Genomic DNA, 16,794 nt, shown 5'->3' on the forward strand with positions numbered 1-16,794 from the left:
GCAACATCCAAAATATACATTTAATAATCACCGAAAAGGTGAGACTTAAGGGAAAGACATACCTCGTAGATGGGCATGCAAATGGAATCAATAAAGTTCACTTGCATCATGGGCAGCTCGTCCTCCTTTTCGCGATTCATGATATCCTTTAAGGGGAGATGAATAGATGCTTAGACTCTTACAATAATCACCGTTTAAGGATTCAGTTCTTACAATCGGAGTTATGTTCAGCTCCTGCTTCTCCATGTCGCCCTGCTCGAAGAACTCGGAGCTAACCAAATCGGCCACACGCTTCTCAATCTCCCACGGCTTCGTGATGGCCGACAAATCACAGACAGTCATGCTCATGGCCCGCAGCAAAGCACGCGGCTCCTCGCCCACCCAATGGCTCAATGGCTGCTCCACGCTCTCCAAGAATGGGCCACGTTTTCTGAGGGGTACACGTACAAACAAAACAGTTAAGCCTCAAGTTTCATTTGGGGTTTGTCTGCCTCAGAACTCACTTGAAATACACTGCCAAATCGGTGGACAGAATGGCATCTTCCAACACCCGTATAACCCTGCAATAATCATCGGAGGAGAGATTGGCCAGTATTTGATTTCCAGGGCTATTCAAAATCATCAGACACTGATCGAAATGATGATGCTCCATGGTGGATGTGGAGTACAGCTGCGCCAGAGGCGAAGAGGCTCTAAGAAGTGAAGTTTTTCTTTAGAATTGAAACACTTTTAAGGCACTTCCTCCAACGTACTTAATCTGAAAGGAGTTGTTAGTCCCTCGATGGTCGAGATCATGACACAGGCAGCCAATAATGAGAGCCAAGCATTCAATTTCGCCAAAGATCTTCCACCATTGTGTGGTCTAAAGAAAAGATGGCTATATTTCATGCTAAATTCATTGTTCTGTTTCTACTCACCGTCAGAATGGCAAACATCATTTGGGCCACATTGAAGGCATGCCTCCAATTGTGATACGTAACATTGCGATAGTTCTTTTTGACGCTCAACAGCCAACGGCACAGCACTTCGTAGTCAATATGAAAACGCTCCACAAAATCGAGATCCAGAAACATGCGCAAACAGGCCTGCAAATACAGTACAATTGGGGTATGTTCCATGAAGATTTCCAAGAGAAACGTACCTTCAGTGTATCATCATCTTCAAAGTGGATGTCATCGAACTTAAAGTCGTGTAGGCGGAAATGTACGGCCGATGGTACACGAAGTCGCTATAAAGATATATCGAAGAGTGTTCAAGAAATTAATTTATTACAAAGCAGGTTTTTGTAAGGAGTTCTCTTAGGTTATGATTGGTTATATTTAAAGGTTAGAGGTCTACGCTTTTGCTTTAGATAACTTTTGCTTTTTGATGAACTATTGTCATCGATATTTTATCACTTAATTATCGCTTATTTTATGTATAGTTTTTACATTAAATGATAATGTGTAAATATTCCTTATTCCGTAAATTCCTTAAAACCTCTATAAACTATTAATTGGGTTGTGGTAATCCTACAAAATTAATTATGTATCAACAAATGTCCTTCCTAATCTATTAAATCTGCTTGGAACTTTGCTTTGCATCCTATTCCACAAAATCTCTTCCAAAAAGTAAATAAAAACCAAAAATCTCGCGGACGGACCCTCATCTCCTGGCTGGCTGGGTGGCTGTCAGGGAAATGTTAATGGCGCTACATTAGCCACCAAAGCGGAATAGAGAAGTACCCCGCACAAAGGAAAAAAAAACCCCTACAGCATAGCCGCAGGGGGGCCAAAGTCACTGTCGAGAAGTGCAAGAAAAAAAGGGTTCGGTCTCTTTCTTGATGCGGTAATCGCCTCGCATCGCTCTGTGTCCGTCGTGAAAGTAAATCCAAAGCCTAGTATGGCATAATTTTAATTAAAATTAATAACATCCCAAGATCTTCGTCTCCGGCTGACAAGCCGACAGGCGGTCATAATTTTCCTCGAGCATAATTACAGCAAGTGTCCGACTGGGAGACAAATGGAAAAGGACTACTCGACTGGACTACGGCCTCCTGGTGCTTGCCCCCTCTCTCTCTCTGGTATAAAAGTTTCCTTTTGTCATACTTTTGTGCGAACAAACTAATTAGAACTGTCAACACGCCGGTCGGTTGGTCGGTTTGGTTGGGTTGGTCGTGGGTTAAGGGGAAAGACCCTTCCGACACGACAGCTTGTTGCTGCTGTTTCTGTTTCTGTCAGCAGCGGCAATAAAAAACCGTGAAGTAAAAGCCCCACAGCTCCATGGGACAATGGCAGCAGTGGGGACAGGACGGCACAGCACAGCACAGGACACCTTTATTTATGGCCTGACATAAAAATTAAGAGCGCAAAGCAGTCCGGCAGTGACCTTTTCCCTATTTACAAATGAAGTGAACGCAAATAAAATTAACCAAAAGCAAGTGCCCCTCCGAGACGACGACGACGACGAGGTAGAACTGAAAACTTACACGCAACCGATGGGCCTCGTCCATGGTGGCCGAGGCATGATAGCTGAGCACCTCCAGGGTGACGCTCTGCTTGGCCATTGCCACGATGGCCTTCTCGTACATGTGCGTGTTGTGAATGCCCATGCCACAGAAGATGGCGAACGCCTCCACAAAGTTCTCATCGTTTTTGGTAAAGTCCTGAAAGGAAAAACCGAATGAAAACTTTTGGGGTGAAGATCGCTGATTCCCTTGTGGGCCACTTACCAGTTCATTGAATTTGTTTATCAACTGAATGACGCCTATAATCTGTCCCAAAGAGTTCTTGATGGCCATGCACAGGATCGATCGATGCTTGAAGCTGGAGTTCTCGTCCACTTTCGAGTCGAAGCGATCGTCCTCGTAGGCATTCGGCACCATCACAGTCTCCCCCGTGGTGGCCACATGCCCGGTGATGCCAATGTTGATGGGGAAACGCGACTCGTAGGGGCTGGTGCGCGAGGTGGCCTCCTCCTCGCGGAGGTCGTTCGCCTCAAAGTCAAAGACCCGCGAGAAGCTGCCCTTGTCCGCCTCGTGGACGAGTAGTATCTGGACGCGCTGGCACTGGATGAGACTCTGCATGTGCGTGAGTATGCGGAAGACCATGTGCTCGATGGTGCTCTGCTCCTCGAAGATCATGCGTGCGAGGTCCAGCAGCACTTGATTCCGTTTGATTTCCAATTGAGATTTCTCGTACAGTTGGGCATTGCGCAGTCCGATGCCACAGAATTGCAGATACGAGGCAAAGACCTGTCCGGTAAAGAGCCAAAAGGATTATGCCAAAAGGATTAAAACACACAGAAAGCCACGCCACAGAAAATGACGTTGAAAAATTCCATAAAAATATGAGAGCACGCACACACCACATACACAAAAGATGGATAATCCCCGATGGCATTTTGTCTGACATTCTGCTAAGCTTTCTTAACAGGTTTCCCCCCCATTTTTCCTTTGTGTTGAATAATGAATGCAATTTGCCTCTGGGGCCAAAAGTGGAAGGAGAAAGAAGAGACTCTGCTCTGCAGTAAGCTGCAGCTCTTATGTGGCTTATAGCCGAAACAAAAGACACCATCAGACCCCATTCATTCACCCATCCATCTACCCACCTACCCATCTATCCTCTTATCCATTCCGTCAGTCAGTCATTCACTTCCGGTGGCACACACCCACACTCTCCCGCACTGCACTGCACTCACCTTTTCATCGATTTCGGAGAAGCACTCGCCATTCACTTTGTTGATGACTTGAGCAACGCCAATCACATCCCCAGAGGAGTCCTTAATGGGCATGCACAGGAGGGCCTTTGTCCGGTAGCCGGTCAGCGAATCGATTTCACAATTGAACCGATCATCCTGTGTACGCGGGTGAGACAAAAATATACGGGAGAGAATTAATTTATTAGTTACAGATTCGAAAGGCTTCTTATAAATGGAGTTATACTTATGGAAAGCATTGTATTTTTTTTTTTGTGTGAAAATATATATCCTACAATTTTTGATAGACAAAAACTTTTTCATTAAAAAGATTTCTTACTTAAACTGTATTTAAAAAGCAAAACAAAATGTTAAGAATTTATTTTACTTTTAAAAATTGTTCCAAGAGTTTTTCTAAGAAGAAACCAAATTTTACCATAATCAACCTGTGCAACTAAGCCACACTGGAAGAGAGAACGTGAGAAAATGCCTTTCCTATGAACCTTTTACTGCCCTTCACCCTTTTTGCTAAGCCATAGTGGGAGAGGGAAGAAGAAAGAGTTAAAGCAAATCAATTGATAATAAGCCTAGGAATCACTGCTAATCATAATCTTCGAGAAATTGCAATAGTAACTGTACAGTAGCTTCAGTACCACCCTATGCTAAGCCACACTGTAAGAGAGAGAGAGAGATGGAGGGCGATGCGCGAGGCGCCGGGGGGCAGACCACATACAGTAGTCAAGATACGGTAGATATTCAGAATAAGTTTCTAAATATTTTAGGTATATAAGGGGAATATTTGTATCTAATATTCGAAAATATTTACTATGTTCTTTTATATGTAAACTTCCTTATTATACGAGTACTATATCTGGACTTCTATTACTATTTCTACTCGACATTGACACACATTCTCCCCCCAACAGGCTTTATCTTGCTGCTTACCACTAAAAGAAAGTACTGTTCTGTTGTTAGCCCATTTTGGGGTTATCATGTTGTTGGCTTCGGTAAACGCCCCAGACGTCTGGCCTGTTGACTGACATTTGTTTGTGGAGCCACTTAGTTCAGTCAAAAGTCCACACGATCTGCGCACTCGAGCACAGCGAAATGTCTAATAATACGAATAAACCGAATAATGCCTTTCATTCACACCAAAAATCGGCTGTAGTTGCTGTTGCTGTTGGGGCTGCGGCGGTGGTGTCTGTCTGTATTTGGCTCGATTTATCTGCGCTCTGGTCGCGCTGTCTGGTACCGGTGTCAAATATTGTTGTGCCTTGATTAATTGTGCCAACAAAATCAGAGGAAGATCTATCTTTATGTGGCTCCCAGGCCCAGTCCCAGTCCGAGTCCCAGTCCGATCTGCTGGTTGTGCGTCATATTTGCTCGGGAGTTTATCTACATTTTTGGCAGCGGCTTAAGTTGACTTAAGCGAAGAGAAACAGAAACATTCCAAGGCTTCAATTAAAGCCTTAACTTGAGAAATAAGAGAAAAAAGAAGAGTGGCCATATCTGGATGGGTCTGGGGGGGCCTGTGGCTATGATATAACATTGCCTAACACGGCCTTGTCTTTGCCACAAGATTAATTACGCTCCAATTGGCAGACAGGCCCGCAAGAAAAACTGCCAAAAAATATAAAACAGAGACACAGAGAGGGGAAGAGAGGGGGAGAGAGAAGAGGGGGCAGAGATATCGCGGAGCAAAGAATGAAAGGAAAATGTGAAAAGTGTTCAGTGAGCAATTCAATTGAAAACTTAAAGAGCAGGAGAGCAGAGCACATCCGTCCGACATGTGTGTGGGCCGGAACCGGACCGGATCCCATTCTCCCATAAATCTCACAATCAAATGGAAGACATCTACTCCTGCTCCTGCCCCAAAAAAATTAGGTTTTGCTTTTACTCCTGCCCCCCAAAGAATGTTCTAGTGCCCCTCGATGACGTGATTTATGGTCTCTTTTGGCATACAAATTTGTCAAATTTCGCTCTTAAAGATAGACAGAGACATTCTCTGGCTAAAGTACTGACCTGGTAAGCATCTGGTATATTGACGGGCTCCCCGCTTTCGGCCACATGGCCGGCAATGCCCGTGCCCCAGGCCACACGGACCTCCTCCTGCTGCTCCATCTCCTCCACGGTGCTCCGGGGGCACACATCGAACAGCTTCGAGACGAGGCATCTGCAACGTGGCGGAGAAGAGAAGAAAATAAGTTGAAAGAATTATAAATTGTGTTGCAAATTGCACAGCCCCCCCCCACTGCCCATTCGCCCCTCTATTGTTCCGTGGAATACAAGGCAAAGTTTAGCTCTAGTCTGGCAGCTTCCTTCCTTCCTGCCTGGCGGTGCTCCTCTTCTCTTATCCTTTTTCGCTATCCTTTAGCTGTTCGCTCTTTAAAAACTTTTTGTGCGGATGGCAGAGTGGCAGCAGAAGGAGTCGGAGTCGAGTATTTGCCAAATGCGCGTGCAGACAATTGCAATTAGCGTTGCCAGCAAAATGGCGTCATACGATGCATACAAAATGGCTGCTGCTGCTCCTGCTGCTGCACGCTACATGCCACATGCCACCCCTGCCTTTCCTGCCACACATTCTGCTAAAGGTTTCTCCCCTGCCCCCTCCTGTCTGCATGGCATTTATGGCGGGAACATCCAGCGTAGAGCCACGCATTCGCATTCGAAATCATAAAATCCCAAAAATAAATGCCATCAAAATGTTGCCAAAGACAAAGTTGAAGCTGAAGTTGAAGCTGCCACTGCACTCTACGAGGGGAGTCATGCCACATTCTACTAAACAAAATGAAGTAATCCACAAATTGCATGGAAAAAAAACCACTCGCCTGATTGCTATTGGAAAACTTTTCTTTCAACAAAAAAAAAGGAATGGTAGTACAAAATATTAAGGATTTATATTTAGAAAACTAAAAGCGAATTTAGAGATTTTCGAAAGGATTTAAGAGGGGAATTAAAGCAGAGATTAAGGTAGAATTTACAGGTATGTAAATCAAGGATTACAGATGATGCAGGGGTCAAAGAACACACCATTGTGGCATGCCCAAAACTACAAAAAACTACAATGCTGCAGCCCCCAGCTGGGCGGCAAAGCACTAAGCCAATCATCCATGGAAAATCTATGAAAAACATCTGCGGTCAAACGTTCATTTCGAAATCTGGACTCGCAAATAAAATTGAAAACTTATAGACCTGCCAGCTAGTGTTTCCATAAAAACTACATGCACCAAAGCATTCCTTCAAGTCTTTTTTTCATTTCATTCCCCAACTTCTATCCCAAACAAAACAGATCCTAGTGTTTAGTTAACGCACTTCTTGAGTCCATCGGGTCCATTGCAGCGTCCTTGCACCAGGAACAGCGATCCACGATCCGCATTCAACAAAATGGAGACATTCTGCAGTATCTTGTGGCAGAGCGTGCGGACTTCCAGTTCATTGCAGATATCCTTTACCTAAGAGATCGAAAAGATGGACAATTATTTGCATAAGAAATGCGCCAATTGATACAAATGTATCTCTATCTATAGAAAGAGCGAGACAATAACGCCTGACGTCTTTCGAATGTTTGCCGATAGCAACGTCAATTGGAAAGCCAACAAACAAACACGTCAACGCGTAAACGCTGTAAGCTCTATTAATAGATACGTAGATACACAGATACATTTGGAGGCGACAATGGACACTCACCAGTTCAAAAATGATTTCCTTTTCGTCGAGTTGCTTGAGCTCGTTGCGCGACAGCCGCTGCGGTCGCTGGATGCAATGATAGAACTGGTACGAGGACGAGGATCCGCCCCCACTGCCTGGGGAGCCTCCACCACCAGCACCGCCACCAGTGCCTGCGGTTCCTGCTGCCGCACCGCTGCTGATGCTGCCCGAACTGCTGCTGCCCACCGCCCCGCCTGCCTGGTAGTGGCTGTGCTGGCTGTGGTGCAGATGCTGATGCGGATGATGGTGGTACGAGTGGCCGTGGTGGTGGCTGTGATACTGATACTGACCCGCCACAACGCCCCCCACATTCTGCAGATTCGAACAGGATCCGCCCACACCCACGCCGTTGTCCATCATCGGCGGCCCAATGCTCAAGAACGTCGGCGTCCCGTCGATAGTGTTCACAATCGGCTTCAGCAGTCCACCGCGCTCAAATTCGTGAGCAGAGATTTTCCTGTAAATAAATCTCTCTATAGTTTGGTCCACTGATTGGTGGGTTGGGCTCTGCTGTACTTACCGCACTGGTGTGGTGGCTCCAGAGCCGCCACGCGAGGAGCTCGTCTGTCCATTGGGATGTGTGGGTGAGCTGCTGGAACAGACCACATCATTGCCCGCCGTGGTGGCATGGGAGACCAGCCAGGCATCCACCGTTTGACGTGTGGCTTTTCTACGGAACGGGAAATGGAGGAAATAGATTAGACTAGGGCGATAATATATGATTTATATCTGATAAGGAAACAACAGATGCCTGGATGCAGCGTCTGGACTCGTTCTGCAAGACCTTCCTCCATAAGATTCCAAACAACAGATTGACTTCTACCCAATTTATGTCTATTTCTAGAATAGTCGTATGCTCCAAAGGATTCCTCGTTTCCAATATATATTATCCCTTCGAAAGCTCTTGCCTCACTGCACTCCCTCCTGCCACTTCACTCCCTCCACGAGTTCCTGCAGCCTGCATCCTCCCCCTCCTGAGTTGTGTCTGTGAGTTTCTCCATTTAGAAAAAATCACTAAATGAACTGCTGGACACACGCTCCAGGATATTCTAGTGATATGCATGCGTGCCGCATAAAATTGTCTAATAAAAGACCCAGCTCATAAATATTCAGACAGCGAGAAGGATCCTCCCGTACTACTATCTTCCGCCTCTCATCAGTATGTGGCCTTATAGGCACGCGCTTCTGGCATAAAAACCACCATCCTTGGAGCACCCCTAGGACCCAGGCCAGAGCCACAACAGCAGCAATCACAGCGGGCCACAGCCAGAGAAAGGAGGAAAGGAGGAAGGAGTATTGGTTGAAAAAGAGGAGACCTTTTTCAGGACAAGCGGCATATTCTTATGCAAAGTACAAACATACAGACACACACCACACCACACCACACCACACACCCCTTTTGTCCAGCCTTCTGTTTAGTGTCCTGCCCCGCAGACAGAGAGGGAGAGAGAGAGAGAGAGAGAGAGAGAGAGAGAGAGAGAGAGAGAGAGAGACATGGAGCTAAACGGAACGCTCTGTCCTGCCTGCTCGACCATGAAAATAAAGCCCAATTTATGTTTTTAGTTGTTAGTGATTTTTATTATGTGTCATAGACAACTCCTCTTCCTCTGCCTCTCCCTCTGCCTCTCCCTGCCCCCTTTGCGGTTTATAGCGGAAACGAGCTAGCCCTCGCTCGGTTCATGGCCAACGCGTCCCCTTCCACCCAGGCGCTGCCTTTACCATAAATATGGCCGATTGTTTGCCCTGCGGCCAGAGAGGGTCAACACCAGCGACCGAACGTGGCAGTGGCATGTGGCAGTGTGTCAGTGCGACGGGGAGGCAGTTGCAGTTGCAAATTTTCGAATTTATCAGTGGAAAATACGAGTAGATTATTTGCATGGCATACTCGTATGTAGAGCGCATATTGTATTGATGGAACATCTGCTTAAGAGCAGATGCAATTTATGTACGTCCCCCCCTGCTGTGGACATGACTCGACGGGTATCGACGGGTATTGACGGGTAATCGGATTGGAATTTGGGAGGAGCGGGTGGCGAAACTTATTGATTCGATAAAATTCTCCCTCAAGTTGGACCAAGAAATGTGTGAGGGAAAAGGGAATGAAAGGTTCTTTGAAGATACCAAATATTTGCTGGTTTTTGGGGGAAACCCATCTCTCGGCTAAAGAGCTACTAAAGGTATCTGCATTGGAGTATTTGTATCTATTAATATCTATAGTTTTTTGCCTGTCTGCCCATCAAATCAATCTATTCAATTCATGACATGATCTCCATGTAAGGAGCCATTCATTTTTCTCTCCCGCTTATAGATTTCAGTTGCAATTGCAATTATTTCATCACTAGTAGTATTCATTGATCTATTCTCCATCAGATTTCATCTATTCATCTGATAGCGTGATATTTCTTATATTAATCCATCTATTCCTCTGGCGGTTCTTCCATTTATACCCCTAATCCTTCTCCTATAGAAACTATACATTCTATAACTCTATCCTTTATGTCTTACCTTATAAAATAATCCTGTACAAATTCCTGATTCTCATCCAGCCAGGCCTCCATTCGCGCATGCTCTGGATCGTAGGGGGGTCTGCTGTGCTGCGGCGACGACGACGCATGATGCTGGTAGGACTGATGCTGGTGTTGCCACTGCTGCTGTTGCTGTTGTTGCTGCTGTTGCTGCTGCTGCATCGACGGCTGTGTGGCATACAGCTGCAGCTGTGGATAGGCGGAGGAGAGGGCTGGTGGGGGTGCCGCAGCAGCCGATCCAGATCCAGGTCCAGATCCAATATTATTCTGATTGCTGCTGCTGCTGCTGCTCAGCGGCTGATAGTGGTGGGCGGGTGATGGCTGGTGTGCGGCTGGTGGCAGGGGGACACCGGTGCGTGTGGCAAGGAGGAGCGAGTGCTCGCCGTAGCCATAGCCGTACCCTGTGCCCCCCTGCTCCGCATTCATTCGCAACGGGGTCGTCGCCGGCTCTTCAATGCTCCGCAAATGCAGGCCTGCAAGAAAGGCAAAGGACGCAAAGGAGGAGATGAGTGTCTGAGTGGGGGATAAATGCATACATACAAATGGATTCATGAATATTTTTAATTCAAATTAAATGCGAATATTGGTCCGCTCTCTTTTTTATGGTTTTCCCCCCTCCCCTTCCCTTTGGGTAATTTGTTCGCCATGTGGCATGCGAGTGTGCTGACAGTTTTATGAGCATTCCTTTCGGCCACACATCTCTTTCACATCTATTTCACACTGGAATGCCCCGTTTCTCCGTCTCTCTTACATCTCATTCTTGCCACTCGATTGATGCCACATTTGCATTGCAAATGTGGGTCATACATGGGACATATCCTTTAAGGCACACGCCACTCGGCACGTGACCAGCAGTGATGCCACCATCCATCCATTTATCACATCCCAGAGCAAAAGTGTCACTGTTTTTGGTACCCTTTCAGCAGATGAGAGTACACCTCGTTTTGCCAGTCAGTTGGCAAAGCAGGAAGCACAAAGAACTATACGCCACATAGAGTATGTTTCTAGTAGAATACGGATCACGGATTACTCCGTGAATCACTCAAAAGCAACAGCTCTCTCTCTCAGCATCGCAAAGCCCTGGCTTTACCATGCCTCTCCTTCTCTTTCTAACCCACACCCACTATCGCAGAGCAACACGCTCAACGCCCGCTCTCACCGCTCTCGTCACCTTTGGATCCTCTCTGAGCGAGTCGTCTCTCTCTCTCTCTCTCTCACTGGCACATGCACAGCAATGGGACAGTCAGTGGACAAGAATAAACATGCACGGGAATGGGACTGGGACTGGGACTGGCAGTGGACAACAACAAACGGCAGATCGTAAAGAAAGCAACGGAGGATTACACTGCGCACAATCTCGTAGTAAATTCTTGGGTAGGATATATATTTACATACATATACTCCTAATCTGTTCCTTACTCAAGAAATCAATGAAAATTTGATGGAAACTTGTGGCAAAATTCAGAAAAATTAAAGACATTCTACCAAAGAAATAAGTCATCTTCCAAGGGTATGCCAAGGTTTTCCCGTTCTTTTCTACCATTTTCTTTGTACTCCATTTCCATGGATATATTCTAAAGAAAAATCTGAAAGAATATCTGGACTTTTTTACATAATTTTGTGGATTCTTTGAGATCATCACAAGATCGAAAGATCGTTTCACAATTTTATCTATTATTTACCAAAGAAAATCATCTGAAAGAGTATCCAAACCTTCGTTCTTTAAATTTTTCGCTCTTTTTTCCACTTTTGTCGCAATTTCCTCTTTCAATTTCCACAATTTTCGGGGGTTTCGAGGGTTTGAGAGCAAAATCACATAAATTTGTTCAATTGCTTTTCGGGAAGCTCATCAATTTGTCGCTTCTCTAGGGAACGAACTCCTTTCTCTCTCTTCCACTTTCCCACTTTGCAACAATTAAGTGTCGAGGAGGACTCTCCTCCCCTGCTCTTTTCGACAACGCGGCGTATACGTAATGTTCAATAAATAACATTCGACAGCCTGCCCTTAAAAAGTGTCTCAAGTTCAACATTAACCGGAAATATTGGCAATTTCCGTGAATTATTGACTCCTTGCAACATAAGTATCTTATCGGTACGAGTATATATGTGAGTCTGTCTGCCGTTGAGCGCCTGATTAAGTGCTAAAAATAGATACAAAGATACATCAACCGACAAGCCAGCAGCAGCCCAGTAGCTGATGAACTGATGTCTGGAGAATGGATGCCCCAGGAAGCCCCCAAAAACAGTCTGACGGAAAGTCAAACACCATCCTTTGCTGAGGAAAACCTTTGTTGTTGCTTCTCTTAATTTTCCACATTTACCCCCTCCCTCTCCCCTTATTCTATAGCCTTGCTGTCTGGTTTATTTATTCCTTGGGAAAATATGATTTATGTTCTACTTTTCGACTCCCACCAAAGGGAAACAAACAAACGACTTGTGCTCTTTTCACTTGACAATTTGACTCTGACTCTGGCTTTGCCTTTGGCTTTGCCTTAAAGCCCAAGCTTAACCAAAGCCAAGGTCTTTCATTTAAGTATTTTTCGATATTTATCTTTACTTTAGTTTCAGTTAAGAGTACATTTTTTATGGGTTTTCTGTGGTATTTATTTAAATAGATTATTTATCTTTTCGTTTCGTTGTGCAATTTTTGCATGCATTCCTTCAAACGAGGGAACAAAAAAATTCTATTCTTTTTAAAAGTCATAACTGTTATTATTCTAAAAATGTATGATTTAGTTCTTGCTTCCTCGGCTTCAGCGGAGTTGCCTCTCCAGTGGCTCCAGTGGTTTTCTTTCCATCTTGAAAATCTTGAAAATCATCTTCCTTTGTGGCCTTTTCTAAGGGGTTTTCCGCCTGAACGTCGTGTTGCTCGTTGCCTCAGAGGAAGAACAGTTTTTGTTTTTAATCCCTGATGCTGCAGCTTTTGCTGCAACCATTGTTGCAGTTGGTGCTGCCACAGATCCAACGAGTGACTCCAACGACAGCTCTCGGTAAAGAAAAAGGATTACAGCAGGTCCATATTGTGACAGTGAAAAGAGATTGTTACTTTAATGCACTTTTATATCTTTTTTGCTCTAAAAACGACTTCCTTTATTTGATGGATGCGCCATTTAGAATGATCGTTTGCTTATATATATTCCCAAAAGGGAGTTAGAGTTAGGGTTATCCTTCCACAATCTCCAGAGGAACCAAAGCAAAGTTCAAGCTGCCCCAAGAAGATCGCGGGCCCTCCCCAAATAGAAGCAAATAATTTTTAATTTAATAAACGTAACATCTTTCATAATTTTCCACTCAAGAAGTCATGCCTGCGTCATCTGTCCCTAGAATTGCTATCTTTTATTTCCCAGAAATTTGTAAGAGATAGAAAATTCGATTAAAATGTCAGAGTATTTTCTCTGTCATAATTGTCGGGGGGGTCCCATCACAGCCCTGGGGCTGGATTTTCTTGCAATTCCATTTGCGATTCTCTTTGGCATTAATTTCAGCTTTTCCTTCCACGATTTGTGTGTGTCTGCCCAGGAATTTTCATCTCGCAGATAAGCATCTCAGCATCTCGCAGATAATTGGCGGGTAAAAGGAGAAGATACTTCTGCTGTGTGTCTTGTATCTTTTGCTTTTAAGCTTTGCCACTAAGTCGGAAAGTTGGCTACTTAATGTTGCAAGTCTGGCGAGGGGTGGTTATATATTAATATCCCTTAGGGGGGTGCCAAGGGAGATGCTGCTGCATGCCACACATGTTATGGTGCAGCAGCAGCAACCGAAACTGCCTCAAGAGCGGGGGAAAGAGAGAATTTAATCTTTTAAGCTGCATTTGCCTTGCCACACACTGAACATGCAACATGCTTAAGCTGCTGCAAAACATTTGGCAGACACTCCTCCCTCCCTCCCACACCCCCCCAATGTATCTGTATCTGGAGAGTTCCTTTGGCTATTTCCTGCTCTCGAAGTCAAATGACAAGTCGACAGTGGCGGTCGTGTGTGTCGAGTGGGTGGTGCCACACACCACACTGCTGCAGCAGCAGCACCCACTGTCGCCGACACTTTGCTGCGGTTTGATGCGTCAGCTTTATGTAAGACATTCATATGGCCCCTACTTTTCTCCATCTTCCCTTGGACTCCTGCCCCCTCCCCATGGACTCATGGGAGATTGTTATACCCTCTGGCACTGCCTCTGCCCCTCCCTCTCTCTCTCTCTCTCTCTCTTTGGGAAAATAGTATTATTTTTATACAACATTTGCAATGGAGTTTTTCTTTTAGCAGGAAATACCAAAGAAAAGAAAAGAAATGGAGGACGGGGGACTCTTATGCGAAGAATGGAATACACTCTTTGGGGAGGAATATTATATGATTTCAGTTTCTGATTTCATTTGCCAGACATCTTCCTCCGGCAGATACATATTTCAAGCCTTAATTAATAAATAACCATTCCCGTTCACCCCACCCCAAGTATCTGTGAGATGCAAATTTAAGAAAAGAAGAAGATTGATTGTTTTTCAATATTCCTCTTGAGCAAAGGATAGTTTTTCTGCTAAGATCTCTGATTTTTCATTCATTTATCTTACAAATTTTAGAGATTGATATTTCAGGAAATTATATTTCAAAGAATTTCGCATTTAAAATCGTTCTAATGATAATTTGATTTATTTTGCATAATTATCCACAATCTACAAATGTATCATGATTTGTAAGATTTCATAGATTTTTCTTTAGAACTCTGAAGTTTTCTTTATAGTAAACATAGTTTGAAATCTCTGGTCAGACGAGATGTTCCTCTTGGGAAGGAGGACAGTCCTCGGGTGATACATCTCTAAAAAGACGGCAGTATATATATCATTTGAATACCAGGTTATGTTTTGCCTAAATATATGTATTTATGTAGATACTTGGCTATCTTAATGTCGAGGCACGTGTGCCTCCGTGTGTAGCTTTCGTCTATATTCATCTCGAAACAAAAGCCGAGTAAACCGACCCCTATATTTTGGAAACTAATCTACTGAGATCCCAGGGGAACAGAGATCGCAGATGCAGTGAAGCACTCCCCAGTTTACTCTAACTTGTTTCTTTGGAAACCTTAAAGTCTTTAAGCTCTTTGTAAAAGTTTTTGCTCCGTGTAAGTACTGGAAAAGCAGACACAAGGCATCCATCCGTTCCATCCGTTCCATCCGTTCCACCTATGCACCGCCAAGTGTAAGTAAAGTTTTCCTCAAAGTTATGGCACTCCTTATCCAGGGTATTACCTCCACATACATATACATACATATACATAAATACATGTGCCAGTAGTCGCATGAACATGTGTATGTGGCTGTAGTGCTTGTAGTGTGCATTGTTGTTTCTCTTGAGTGAAACGAAACGAAACCAAATGCAAATTGAATGTTGGCAAACGGCAAAATGGCAAAATGTGCAAAAGAGAGCAATTTTTTCCCTCAGTTTCCTCTGAGAGGCTTGGATCGATGCCAAGGCCAGGGGGCAGTGGCAAACAGGAGAGACTGGAATCTGGAGACTGGAGCTTCTGTATATGAAATAAGCTAGATATCCACACATCCTTCTCCTTCTTCCGTTTCCTTTTCTTTCCTCTCCTTTATGGCTTGGCTTTTGCTCTTTTGGCGCTGAAGTCGACTTTGAAGTGTGCAAAAAACTTTGGTGACAAAATATTTATGAAAATCTCCCAAGACATGGGCCAAGGTTTTTCCATAGCAACATCTCTCCAGCTCTCTGCAATTTCTCACCTGTTGTGTTGGCTTTAACAAAAGAGTCTTCTTATGTTATTTTCTTGAAGTTTACGAATAGAGTGACTTTTTACGAGTATATGTACGAGTATGTGGAAAACTATTCACATATTCTCTCATCGCCCTGAACGGTGGCAGAAACTCAACATTTTTCCCTCAAGAGATTTGTACTTTTTTAAGCGTGAAAAGTGCCTGTAAAAGGCCAAGGATTGCAGATGAAATACCTTTTACTCTGACATTTCTTTTAGCTTCGTTGATTTTTATATCTTAAGAGAAATAAGGAATGATTCCCCTTGAAACCCCCTTATTTTAGAGACTGCTCTTCATTTGATATCTGTAATCTTTGTACCTGTATCTTTTATATCTGTCAATCGAGAAAAACCTCTGAAAAGATATTGAATTCTTGCCTTGCAATTCCAAGGTCATTTTTTTTTAGGTTTTAATTTGGGATAATTGGAATTTAATTTGAATAACAATTTTTGTAAAATTCATTCTTAGCTATTTTTTTTTTTTTAATTGAATTTATGTACAAAAAATGTATTCGTAAAAATTCCCATTTCAGGTTTAGCTTTTTTTTTAAATTTATTTCTTTTGGAAAAAATAATTAATCCATAAACCAAAATTTATTGAATAAATTAAGCCACCAGGAGGTTTTTTTAATTTATTATTTTTTAGCCCTGCTATTTTTTGTTGTTTGTTTTTTTTTAGACACACAGAACATTTAAGGCTTCCCCGGCTAAGACCTCACCTGTTGCTGCCGCCTCGGTCTGATGTTGCAATTGGGGACTGGGTAGAGGTGTTGGCTGCTGTTGCTGTTGTTGCTGCTGCTGCTGCTTGTTGCTGTTCTTATTCTTATTTTTGTAGCGACAACCACGAAATCGACACATACTTGCCGCTTGGCCCATGGGGCCCGCCAGCAATGCGAATGTTAGACCCTCCGTTTTAATGAATTGAATTTTATCGAACTTGAGCAATTCGGCAGCAAAACGTAAATTATATTTCTTTGTTGTTGCTGTTGTTGGTGGTGGTGGGGATGTTGTTGTGGTATCAATTTTGGTGATTTTCTTGCCACCGCAGAGTGGCAGCCACAACCGCAGAATGTTACCGAATGTTGCAAATTCTCGAGTTTTCGATTGATTTGTAAACTTTGGTTTTTT

At 44.0% G+C, this 16,794-nt stretch overlaps 1 protein-coding gene across 5 annotated transcripts in view; it reads right to left on the reverse strand.

The window, feature by feature from the left end:
* Positions 1–16,794, reverse strand: part of Pde11 (Phosphodiesterase 11) — a 58,914-nt gene that overhangs the window by 2,416 nt on the left and 39,704 nt on the right. For 3 of the 5 annotated variants that reach the window (XM_033379294.1, XM_033379293.1, XM_002132610.3), the window contains 14 exons: positions 9,889–10,381; positions 7,904–8,053; positions 7,363–7,840; positions 6,988–7,127; positions 5,698–5,848; positions 3,679–3,834; positions 2,711–3,232; positions 2,468–2,644; positions 1,142–1,228; positions 918–1,085; positions 753–862; positions 504–692; positions 214–430; positions 63–146 (listed from right to left, as the gene is read on the reverse strand). In XM_033379294.1, the coding sequence (XP_033235185.1) occupies positions 63–146; positions 214–430; positions 504–692; positions 753–862; positions 918–1,085; positions 1,142–1,228; positions 2,468–2,644; positions 2,711–3,232; positions 3,679–3,834; positions 5,698–5,848; positions 6,988–7,127; positions 7,363–7,840; positions 7,904–8,053; positions 9,889–10,381 (3,122 nt within the window). Of the gene's footprint in view, positions 1–62; positions 147–213; positions 431–503; positions 693–752; positions 863–917; positions 1,086–1,141; positions 1,229–2,467; positions 2,645–2,710; positions 3,233–3,678; positions 3,835–5,697; positions 5,849–6,987; positions 7,128–7,362; positions 7,841–7,903; positions 8,054–9,888; positions 10,382–16,385; positions 16,640–16,794 lie in introns of those variants that run through there. The other 2 variants (XM_015180528.2, XM_015180527.2) reach the window with 1 other exon arrangement.

This window comes from Drosophila pseudoobscura, chromosome 4 (genome assembly GCF_009870125.1).
Source record: "Drosophila pseudoobscura strain MV-25-SWS-2005 chromosome 4, UCI_Dpse_MV25, whole genome shotgun sequence".
NCBI classification, from domain to species: domain Eukaryota; kingdom Metazoa; phylum Arthropoda; class Insecta; order Diptera; family Drosophilidae; genus Drosophila; species Drosophila pseudoobscura.